This window comes from Phoxinus phoxinus (assembly GCF_949152265.1).
Source record: "Phoxinus phoxinus genome assembly, chromosome: 8".
Lineage (NCBI taxonomy): Eukaryota > Metazoa > Chordata > Actinopteri > Cypriniformes > Leuciscidae > Phoxinus > Phoxinus phoxinus.
Window position 1 is genome coordinate 19,108,077 of NC_136883.1, and position 13,160 is coordinate 19,121,236.

The 13,160-nt window shown below is 38.5% G+C and overlaps 1 protein-coding gene across 1 annotated transcript; it reads left to right on the forward strand.

The window, feature by feature from the left end:
- The first annotated feature begins 6,450 nt into the window (after positions 1-6,450).
- Positions 6,451-10,374, forward strand: LOC307002745 (extracellular calcium-sensing receptor-like). The gene is made up of 6 exons (XM_079620656.1): positions 6,451-6,720; positions 7,043-7,334; positions 7,609-8,436; positions 8,574-8,801; positions 8,950-9,073; positions 9,161-10,374. The coding sequence occupies exons 1-6, from the start codon at positions 6,497-6,499 to the stop codon at positions 10,072-10,074; spliced, it is 2,610 nt and encodes an 869-aa protein (XP_079476782.1). The 5' UTR covers positions 6,451-6,496; the 3' UTR covers positions 10,075-10,374.
- The last annotated feature ends 2,786 nt before the right edge of the window (positions 10,375-13,160 follow it).

Consider the following 13,160-nt stretch of genomic DNA (forward strand, 5'->3'; position numbering starts at 1 on the left):
CTGCAGTGATGCTTCTCGACGGCTGTGGCGGCTTCCTCTCAGGATCCAGATGCGGGAGCTTCGCTGAAGAGATGAAAATCAGACTATGACAGCCGTGCTCGGATAATTATAGGCCTAGGCCACGCCCGTTCTGGCGGGACGTGACGCAGAGGGCGCGAAATGTCATTGGGTCAAGCATCATGAGAGGCCTCGCATAGGCTGCTGCTTTTGCCGCAGAGCAGCCAATAGGCGCGCAAGCTGTTCCGCCTAAGGCTGTATGCTGCTGCAAAGCGTTTTACATTATTACAAAATGAATGATTAATTTTTTGGCTTCAATATCTCGAGAAAGAATCTTTCCCATAGCGTCTTTCGACGCAGTACGAGATAACTCTCGTAAGAGAACTACATTATTCGACTGCTTTACGGCATACCTCACTTCCCCCTCTTCCTCAAATTCGGACGTGAGAGAAATAACGTTTGTTTGCCGGCTGGTATAGCGTCTGTATGTTGTTGTCACGGCCGAAGCAGCAACTAAAGAAAGCAAAGGTTTTGTCGGAGAAGACTAGGAAGAGAACAGGGGAGAGTTATAAAATCAAAGGCCGGACGAGGATCAATATTGGTCCAGCGTTCGCTCGCTGGCGTAGGCTAAAGGAGGAGGAGGGACCGATGCTGTTTTGGCCGTCATGCTGTCGGACTAGTAATAGCTACATGATTAGACGGACAAAATCATATTTTAGGATAACTATCCTAATGACTGCAGGCTGATAGTCATGTTTGTTTATTTATTTTTCTGGTGAAAGTGTCTTGCCTCATGCTATAATGCAAATCGATTTTTCAAATTTGCAGATTCATCTATGGTAGCTTGATATTATAATATTGACGATATATGGCTATTACCTACCACACATTGAATTGAATTAACGTTAGCATATCCATTATGTAAAACAGTAGCCAATAGGCTACTATAATGACGCTGGCTTGTAAACGTGAGCTACGCGATCTTTTGGCGTTTAAAAAAAAAAATAAAACCCATGAAATTATATTCATATGACATGCTGACATATATGCCACTGTAACCGCATTGACATTTAATAAGATATGCAGGGAATTTTATATATTTTAATCAGGAATATGATTAATATATATCGCATATTACAGTTACATTAAATTATCGAAGCTGAAAATAGATCGATTGTATATATGAATGGTCACCACAATGAGTTATGGTTTGTCATTAATATATCAATAATCCCATAACAGATCGATTATGAGATAACTTTTAATGGAATCAATTTATTATCAAACAAATCTATTCGTCCAGCGAACAGATCACTGATCTTTATTGACTCTCATTAAACGCTACCCCTTTATAGAATCTCACGGAAAAGCTATTCTTCTGGCCACAAAAAATAACTTCCTGTTTTATAAAAATACTAATTTAAGTATCAACAAATGTAAAGCTTGTAGCTTAGATCGAACATTTAAGGGACTTTGAGTTATGAGCATTAGGCAGTTCCAGTAAATGAATATAATGCTTTTAACCCTTTAGGCGCCAGAGGTTTTTTCCTAAAACTTTTGATTTTTACATCTTAATTTCAAAAGGCTATATCTTAAAAGTGATAAAAGATAGAGACTTTCTGTAAATTAGAGAAATATTAAGGATGACCCAAAGTTTATGTAGGGATTACATTTTCCCATCTAATTTGCATATTATGACGTCATATGGTGGCGGTCATCTTGGATTATAGTATTTTCATGAAAATTCACAAATTTAAATGATAAAATGCAGCACTTCTTTCCCCCCAAAATGTCCCTCACCTTCTATATGCTATATTGCACAATACTGAATGCTCAGGTAAATAGTAAGTAGTAAACAAACTGTGTAAATCATTACTAATAAATGGTAGAAACAAACCGAATGCATGTAGTGGATTTTCCATTTACTACATACAGTAGGCACTCTGATTATATATATATATATTACATATATATATTATTCATATGACACACAAACACAAGTAGACAAGACCTGCTTAGTTGCCCCGTGTCCACACCACCTCTGCTCCTGCAACGAGCAGCGCGGGCGCGGCCAGATCTCTCTCTCGCGCGCGCCGAGTGCGCACAGCTCGGACTACTGTCATTGTCATTGCGACTCCCCACCCTGCCTCCACGTTGCCCCATAACTGTCCTATGAATACTTTGACCTCGTCTAACATACCCAGTAGCTTTAGACAAAGTCTCCACCACAATAATGTCGCCGCGATTGCGGAGAGGCACACGGTCAGAAGACAAACTACATGGCTAGCGCGGTAAAAAATCTCCCGCCTCGTTCCCCACAACAATAACACACCTGCTAACTTCGCGATGAACACTCCGACCCCGGGAAACATTGTTCCCACCACTGACATCGGGCAAAGGACCATCTACATTGGGCAAAGGATTCACTGTTTGTGCTTGGTGTAACGTACGGGCTATACTTTCACTTTCATAATCACCGTCAACTTCTGAAGGCAGATATTTCCCTTCAGAACCAGGGTCCGCGAATAGATGACCCAACACTTCATTGTGGGTAAGCTTTATTGATGCAATTAGATAATAATAATAATTATAATTATAATCTAATGCAAATACTCGCTGACGTTGACAATATTGCTTTGATAAAATGGCTCACTCGCACACTAGCTCCGCTTTTGTTCGCGCTGATTCAATGCGCTCTAGCTCGAAGATTTTGTATAAAAGCATGACGTTTTTTTGAGTCTGGGATGAAGTATAACATGTCTGCCAACTAGTGGATGGGAGGTTGAAGGAAATTTGACACCCTATTTGACAAAATCGGCCGTTTTATTCAGTGCCGCATCTTGTCGAGTAAACTCGACCGTGGCGCCTAGAGGGTTAATACATGAAACTACAAAAACAAGCATATGACTACAGTTACACACGGAATATATGTATATATACAAGAGAGTGAATAGACGAAAGAGGAAGGGATGAGAACGAGAGAGAGATGATAAATAAAGAGAGAGAGATAGAGAGAGAGAGAGAGAGAGGGAGATTAAAGAATGATCACAGTAGCTTATGGCAAAATCACAGACAGAGTACCCTTTGAGAGACAACATGAAATCAACACCCTTATACTTGCATATGGTTCTTATGTGTGTTGCTGAGGACAGGAGGCGCGTGTGCGTGTGTCCTCAGAGCAGGGCGCGTTCTCTCGTGTTTCCGGAGCGCGCAGGTCGCGGGAATTTTGAAGGTCTCTTGAAAGTGAAGTTACCGAAGGAATAATTCAGGCTAAGTTCATTTCACTCGTAGGTGGAATTGAACAAAGGAGAATATGAAAACAAAGACTACAGACTAAAACTAAAGAAATAAAATAAAAGGAGAGACTCCTTGGAGGAGTTTTCTCGTGAAGATGTGGATGCTCTTTCTTTGGCGGAATGCACAGAACAAGGGTCAAGGATTGTCTTTATGGTCAAGGTGGGTCACACCTATTTCTCGTGAATGGACCAATCATTTATGAGAAACTGAGGCGGGAAAAGTTTATTTGTCTGCTTGGTACCGTCCCCCCCTGCATGAGTTATGACAGGGTGGAATTCAGTAATTTCTACTCCCATTCATTTCTACAGACGGTACGCATAGAATAATACATTTTACTGTAATCTCCTATACATGTTCGGTTCAGTTAGGTCGAGATGATTACATCGGGATCAAGAACGACACATTTGCGAGACAGGAATACAAAGATACATGATTTTCACAATTACTAGCATATAGAGTTGGACTGGCACACGGTACATATTATAGCTACTACAGTACGACATGTGAAGACATCTAAGCACAAAAAGAGATACATTAAATACATTTAAAGGTAGTTTTTCTTCCCCTAAGGTCTATAGATGAGGATTACGTCTCATATGCTGGTGTGTGTGTGTGTGTGTGTGTGTGTGTGTGTGGATGTTGGAATGTGTCGTGTTTCTCTGGTTTCACTCCCTGAGGGGCCATAAAACGTCAATGCCAGGGGAGGCCGGACATCGCGGCGCCTTTCGATTGTGAATTACGTTGGGTTGGTCGTAAAATAACCATCCTTGTTTACACAAAATCTCCCGGATCAGGAAAGAATGTGTAAGAAAGTCCAGATTCAACCAGTCGCCATTAGTGTTACACCACTGTACCTGGGATGAAGACATTTCACATGCAACGCAGGCAGTCTGCCCAAGACGAGAACTCCTTCAGCAGAGTTCGGGGGTATCGGCTTGTCAACAAATGCACGTATATCCCCTGGTGTAACCATGACAGATTTTACGGCAGTAGTAGAAGACAATACTGCTTCCCAACTGTAGGGGGACCCTGAGAGCAAAAGCTACTTGGTGTTGTTTTAAAAGCATGAAATGAGGTGTGTTGTTAATGCCATGTCGTAATTGCAACAATTATGTGATTTCAACTTGTTAAAAGTGTTCATGTCTTCGTAGAGCTCGTAATTACAGCTTGTAAGATGGGAACTGTCTGACTGTTTGCAGATTCATATTAGGTGCGTTCGGCTTCGGCTGCGGCTGGATGTAACCGATTGGCGAGAGTTGCCGCTTGCAGTCTGGGAGGAGATGAAAACTGAGACGTGAAGTCGGACACCCTCTGCTTTCCATAGTGACGCTCTAGCAGTGTTTGCCTACTTCATCACAGCTGAAGTGAAATAATTGCAATATTTGTCAAATACACCAATTTTTCAGAGACATGTCCATTCAATACTTTATGTACTGCTTAATTCAAGAATAAAGTTCAACATAAGCATCCTATTCAAATACCATTAAAGTGGGGTCTATGTTTTTTTAACAGTTTTATTTTGATAAACATGACACAATAAACATTACGATTACAGGAAAAGAGCTTTTACTGTTATAAAAACACGGTTTTGTGAGAATTAGTGGAACTGAAGGTGTCGAATAAATACGAAACACACGTGATCATTGCCATGCGGTGAATCTGGCCAATCATGGAACAGCTGTGTCATCAGAGCTTGTGCAGCCGCTTTTGAGAAGCTGTGCCTTCTGAGTCAGCCAGAATATACATAAATATTTACTTAATGATTGTTTAATCTGCATTTAGAATATAGTTGTGAATAGCTGTTTGGAATGGAAATCTATGGAAAAAAAAGTCCATTGCTGCTTTTACGGCATGTCGTAATCACTGTAGTGATTCAGAAAAAAACATTCAGAAATGTTTTGATGAAGACAACATTTTACAAAATTGTTGTTTATACTTTTGAAAATGTTTTAAATTTAACTTAAGAAATATGTGTCTGTATTGGAAAAAAGTATTTGGGACTACACGTGTATTTATGAAACTTATGAAATATTTGATCAATTATTTGTCAATATGTTGTGATATTTTGGTTTAAACAAGACAAATTGTATCTGTCACATATCTCTGAGTACAGCTCATATTGTTTTAAAGCTGGCTTTATAGAGTAAGATACATTCTAATAATAAGTATTAGTAAAAATCTAAAATATTGATTTTTTTTATATAATAAATGGGTAACACTTTACAATAAGGGTGCACTAATAAGCATTAATTCATGTTTAACTAATGCACAGATAATACTGAATTAATGTATTACTAATGATTATCTAAGCTATTCATTAATGATTGCCTCATTAGCAACTAATGAAGAGTCTGTCTGGTTAATATATTAGTTCATATATGAATTGTTATTAATTAAATATGTAATTGTGGATTAATTCCATAATCACTTATTTTATTAACTAATAGTGTTCATTAATGTGTTAATTACCACAATGAGCCTAATATGCATCAATACATTATTAATTACAGCATTAGTAGTGTCAATTACTACAATTACTAGATGATGAGTTAATAATGATGTGCCTCAACAAGTAAAGTCACAACATAATGATTGTTAGCTAATGATTAATTAATCATTAATGACCATCACTAGAGTTTATAAAAGCTGTTTATTAAACACTGGTTTCCAAAAACATTGTAGTAATTGACACACTACTAATGCTGTAATTAATAATGTATTAATGCATATTAGTTTTCCTGTATTATCTGGAAGTTGAAATATAGCCTAAGGCTTTGGCTCATTGTGGTAATTAACAAATTAATTAACACTATTAGTTAATAAAATAAGGTATTATAGAATTAATACACACTTACATATTTAATTAATAACAATTCATATATGAACTAATATATTAACTAGACAGACTCTTCATTAGTTGCTAATGAGGCCATCATTAATGAATAGCTTAGATAATCATTAGTAATACATTAATTCAGTATTATCTGTGCATTAGTTAAGCATGCTTATTAGTGCACCCTTATTGTAAAGTGTTACCAATAAAGGTTTACTTGGTGGAGGGTTCCAAAATAGCAAACGTGACGTCCTCAATTCCAGAGAGACCAGTGGCACCGCCTGCTATATAAAGAAAAAATTACCACTTACAATCTTATATGTTAAATCAGTGAGCTGAGTGAAGAGTGACATAGATAAGGAGAGAGTGATGTGGGTAATTCTGTATATTTGTTTTTTCCTGTCTTGTAACTATATCTGTGTTGCTTTGATGGTCAGTTCAGGTACCTGTCAGCTACAGGGACACTTTGAATTGAATGGGATGTTCCAGGATGGAGATATTCTAATTGGTGGTCTGTTTGAGGTTCAGAGGTACCTTAAAGTATTCCCTGAGCTGAGCTTCAGAACAGAGCCAAAACTACCACACTGTGAGCTGTGAGTCTGAACTACACCAACTGAAGAAAACTTAAGACAATAATTGTTATGACTGTGTATACATTGTAACGGGTCAATGATAATTCAGTCAAGGCAACTGATAACATGTTGCATGACGGGTTACAGGACTGAAATCATTAATTGAATGAAAACACACACACACACACACACATGTATATATATATATATATTTATTTTTTTAACAAAAACATTTGGAAATATTGTGTTATGAAATTCAGTTAATCTCTTATTATTAATTCATCTACTGTTACTGTTAGAATTACAAAGTTAATGACAATTTATTTTGTATTGTCTTCTCTAGCTTCTATATGACAAGCTTCCAGCAAGCACTAACAATGGTTTTTGCCATCAATGAGATTAATGACAACCCCAATCTCCTGCCTAACATCACGCTTGGTTACCAGATCTACGACAACTGTTTAAGGCTTGGAGTGGCATTCCGTGGTGCCACAGCTCTGGTTAGTGGGACAGAGGAGACCGTCTCTGACCTCAACTGCAAAGGACCACCACCGGTGATTGGAATCATAGGTGATCCAGGTTCTACTCATTCTATTGCAATTTCCAGTGTCCTGGGGCTGTTTCGACTGCCTATGGTATGATATTTAAAACTTTTTTTTTTTTCTGTTTTCGTTAAGAAAAAGTCTTACCAAATGATTCTATAAGAACACATACCAAATGATTCTATAAGAACACATTATATTTGATTATCTACTATGTAATGTTTTCATTCATAATAGCAGAACATTGTGTGCAAATATAACAAACCTGCTTCACAATAAATAAATAAATAAAACATAAAGGCTTTAGAACTGCTAAGATTTGTTTATCTTTCTCTGTCTCTTGTCTCCGCTCCTCATTTCTAATTAGGTTAGCTATTATGCCACCTGCTCCTGTTTAAGTGACAAGAAAAAGTACCCCTCTTTCTTCAGAACAATCCCCAGTGATGCCTTCCAGGTACGGGCTATGGTTCAGATCTTGAGACATTTTGGATGGACCTGGGTTGGTCTCATCTACAGTGATAATGACTATGGCATCTACGCTGCTCAGTCCTTCCAGCAGGAAATGCAGCGGTTTGGACATTGTGTTGCTTTTTCTGAAATTCTACCCAATGATAATAACCCCAGAGATATTCAACGTATAATGGGAGTTATTCAGGCCTCTACAGCTAGAGTGGTGGTTGTTTTTTCTGCTTCATCCTTATTGATACCTTTGATGGATAAAGTTGTGTTGCAGAACATGACAGGCAGGCAGTGGATTGCAAGTGAAGCTTGGGCCACCTCACCTGTGTTTCGCAAACCACGTTTTCTGTCCTTCCTGGGGGGCACACTGGGAATTGCTATCCGCCGTGGGGAGATTGAGGGGCTTCATGACTTTCTGTTACGTGTTCGGCCTAACAATGATAAAAGAAATAATATAGTGAGGATCTTTTGGGAGAACCTGTTTGGGTGCAGTTTTGAAACTGGGGGGAAAGAGACAGAAGGAGATCAAGTGAAAAAGGTCTGTACAGGACAGGAGGATCTGATCACCACAAACTCACCATACACTGATGTTTCAGGGTTGAGAGCATCTTATAATGTGTATAAAGCAGTGTATGCCCTAGCACATGCGCTTCATGACCTGATGCAGTGTGAAGAGGGGAGAGGACCATTCAGTGGGAACAGTTGTGCTGACAAAACAAATCTGAAACCCTGGCAGGTAAGACGTACAGCATAGTGCAGATTTTATCCAGGCATATAGATGAGCTGACTGTGGAAAAGCAAAATATATGTGCTCTATATTAATTAACATTTCAGATTAACTTGTAACACCTGTCCCGTCTACAAACTGTACAGCTGGTTCACTACCTACAGAAAGTGAACTTCACCACAGGCTTTGGGGATCACGTGTCATTTGATAAAAATGGAGATGCTCTGGCTATCTATGATGTGTTGAACTGGCAGCCGAGCTCTGATGGGTCAATAATGCTCCACAAGGTCGGTGTAGTAAATGAAGGGGCAGCATCAGGGATGATGCTCACACTGGATGAGGATGCATTTTATTGGAACTTCGAGATGAAAAAAGTAATTAACTTTGAATTTTAAATGTCATAATTTTTGCAGGTATTAATACTAATCAAAGCTATGATAAGGCAAATGAGAATAAATTCATTGAAAAGCCAAGCTTGTCATTATGTAAAGGAGATGATAAACATGATGATGTCTCTTTTAGCCCCCATGGTCTGTGTGCAGTGAGAGCTGCCCTCCAGGAACCAGAAGGGCTACAAAGAAGGGCCTTCCTGTTTGCTGTTTTGACTGCCTTCCATGTGCAGATGGAGAGATTTCTAATGCAACAGGTGAGGAGATTGCTGGCAAAATTTATATATAATTTGATAGTAATTTTTTCTTTAAAATCTTGCATTCTGTCTTTTTCTTACCCACAGATGCTGTTGAGTGCATGTTGTGTCCAGATGAGTTCTGGTCCAATCCAGATAAGGATCAATGTGTCCCCAAAGAAGTTGAGTTTCTGTCTTACGAGGAACCTCTGGGCATCTCTCTGATCACTGCATCTCTGCTTGGCTCCTGTTTCTGCGCTCTTGTGATGGTCATCTTTGCACATCACCGTAACACTCCCATAGTTCGTGCCAACAATTCAGAGCTCAGCTTCCTGCTGCTGTTGTCACTCAAACTGTGTTTCCTGTGTGTGCTTCTGTTCATTGGTCAGCCACAGTTGTGGACGTGTCAGTTAAGACATGCTGTGTTTGGCATAAGCTTTGTCCTGTGTATCTCCTGCATCCTGGTCAAGACTATGGTGGTAATAGCGGTGTTCAAGTCCTCTCGACCAGAAGGCAAAGGAGCAATGAAATGGTTTGGAGCAGCTCAACAAAGATGCACAGTTCTAGTACTAACAGCCCTTCAGGTTGTGATATGTGCAGTCTGGCTATCAACTGCCTCTCCAACACCCCATAAAAACAACCAGTACATCCGCTCTAAAATAGTATATGAATGTGCTATTGGCTCAGTAGCTGGGTTTTCTCTACTCCTGGGATACATTGGACTGTTGGCAGCAGTGAGTTTCCTGTTAGCCTTCCTGGCGAGAAACCTTCCTGATCATTTTAATGAAGCTAAGTTAATCACTTTTAGCATGTTGATCTTCTGTGCTGTGTGGATTGCATTTGTTCCAGCATATGTGAGCTCACCAGGGAAATATGCTGTTGCTGTGGAGATTTTTGCCATTCTGTCTTCCAGTTTCGGATTACTTGTGGCCATATTTGCTCCAAAGTGCTATATCATACTTTTACATCCAGAGAGAAACACTAAAAAAGCAATCATTGGACGAGAAACACAAAAGATATAGTTTTATATAATTTTGGTCCACCATCCACAGACACATTTGTGACTGAATCAACCAAAAATCAATCAATCAATCTATCTATCCATCCATCCATCCATCCATCCATCCATCCATCTAGCTATCGGCACACACACACAGACACACACAGTTGGGTTTCCATGTTTTACGGGGTCTTACCATAGACATAAGGATTTTTACACTGCACAAACAGTATAAAACTTTCTGCATTTTCTGCAATAAAAAAATAATAATAAAAAGATAATTCTGTATGATTTATAAACTGTTTTCCTCATGGGGACCAGAACATGTCCCCACAAGGACAAGGATAACAGATATTGGCATCTTTGTGGCATGCACGTACGTGCAGGCACACACAAACCTGTGTTGTGTTGAGATGTTGTGTGTTTATTCTGTTTTGCATATTATTTTATGTTAGATATATTAAATTCATAAAAAGTTGATATTGTTACAAATATATTATTCGTATTTTTAGTAATACAATTGAGGGCGCACTCAGATCTCTGATATGGTTTATTGTTCAATCCTAGCTAAACCTTCTCTTTTACTGTATTTGTGGTGACATTATTTCAGCATACTGTATTTTCTAGTGTGATGTATTTTCATTTATTCTTTAATGTTATCAATGCCATCTCATTTCTCTGTATTCATGCTGTGCTCATTTGGATGTTTTTATATTAGTAATGGGTCGATCATGAGCGATTTCTTTTATTTTGAACGATATCTTTAACATGACTTGACTTTAATATGAGTTGTTCTTTACAGGAAAAAGAAATGATTAGTTCAGCTCTCAAGTCTTTGGGTCTGAGTTATCCATCCATCCCGTGTCAGCCCCATAGGCTAAGGCTATGCAGTCTGTACTGGAAACAGAAATTATTAGTTCACTTCTCAAGTCGTTTGTTTTTTTGTCATGTGACGTGACAAGCGTATTGGATACAGATATGAGTTAACAATTCCTAACCCTCCTTACAAACAAGCACATATTACATTTCCCCCCTTAACTTACAGTTACATGATGCATTTCTGGTCTCAAATTTCCTACAATTTATAGAACAAATGACTCGGATCGGGATGTGAGATGAGGTAAACTAAAAGACTGAAGCAATTAATTAATAATTTATGTTTCTCATAATTTCGCCTTTATAGTTTTTTCTTATTCTACAACCCCAAATCCAGAAAAGTTTTGTAAATAAAGTTGGTAACACATTACAATACGGGTGCATTAACATGCATTCATTAATGCTTAACTAATGCACAGATAATCATGTGTTAATGTTTGACTCATGAAGAACCATTAATTAATGATTACTGCATCAGTAACTAATAAAGATTCTATATGGTTAATATATTAAGTAATATATATTTTTTTATTAATTAAACGTGTCATAATGTAAAACATACATATTTTATTAACTAATAGTGTAAATTAATGTGTTAATTACCACAATTGGTCAAAGCAATGTACTTCAACTTCCAGTAGTCTCCTTTTTATTGATCATTAACTAATGATTTGCAAATGTATCATTATGTTATGACTTGTTGAGGCACATGACTATTAAGTAATTGTTAAAGGAACACTCCGACTTTTTGGGACTTTAGGCTATTCAACTTATCCCCCAGAGTTAGATAAATCCATACATACCTTTTTCATCTCCGTGCGTGCTATAAGTCTGTTTGACGCACCCACCGCTAGCCTAGCTTAGCACAAAGACTGGATGTAAATGGTTGCAGCTAGCATACTAATCCAAGTAAGTGACAAAATAACGCAAACATTTTCCTATTTACATGTTGTGATTTGTATAGTCACAGAGTGTACAAAAAACAAAGTCACATGAGACACAGACATATTTTAACCGTATAAATACTGGGAACTATATCCCCTGAATATAGGGCGTAGTGATAACCGCAGCGCACCTGAGACGCGCTCTGAACGAACTCTCTGCTCCTCACCACGGCGCGTCTCAGGTGCTGCGGTTATCACTCCGCCCAAGTAGCAGTGCTTCGCCTTCAGAGAATATAGTTCCCAGTATTTATACGGTTAAAATATGTCTGTGTCTCATATGACTTTGTTTTTTGTACACTCTGTGACTATACAAATCACAACATGTAAATAGGAAAATGTTTGCGTTATTTTGTCACTTATTTGGATTAGTATGCTAGCTGCAACCATTTACATCCAGTCTTTGTGCTAAGCTAGGCTAGCGGTGGGTGCGTCAAACAGACTTATAGCACGCACGGAGATGAAAAAGGTATGTATGGATTTATCTAACTCTGGGGGATAAGTTGAATAGGCTAAAGTCCCAAAAAGTCGGAGTGTTCCTTTAAGTAATATGCCATTTATGGGTTTTGACAGTTGCACATGCAGTGAATGTAATGTCAGAGAACATGTTTTAAGGATGGGTAAGTTGGGCTGCACACAGATATCAGCACACCAGAATCTGAACTCCTGACCGCTGTTACACTGTGTTTTAACTGGACGAGACCAGGAAATGACACTGGACATTACAGACCATTGAAAGTCCATTTGTCCTTCGTAATGGAGTACGTCAGAAATAGAGCGTGGCATCAGTTTACTGTCTGGGTTTTGTCATGTAGCGTCGCGCCGCATCCAGTATCATAATGGACGTTCTATTGTCTTTGTCCAGTCTAGACACAGTGTTATGAAATATCAGTGCTCGGCTGCATGTTCTCAGTGAACCACAACCTCAAGCTTAACCTGACATAGGCCTATTCCTGTACATGAACAACAAGGTACTGGATGCGGCAGTTCATCTGACTCAGTGAAATCTTGGTTGTAGATGGTTGGAAATTAAAATCATGGCTTAGTGTGGATGTCAAAACCAAAATGACATATTACTTAACAATTAGTTCATAATCATGTGCCTCAACAAGTAAAGTCATAAAATAATGATACATTTGCAAATCATTAGCTAATGATTAAAGGGGTCATATAATGGTACATGCACTTTTACAAGTTGGTTGCACTGAAATGTGTGTTGGCAGTGCCTGTACACAACCATCATAAAATGATAAAAATCCATCCAGTGTTTTTTTTTTAAATCTCCTTATAT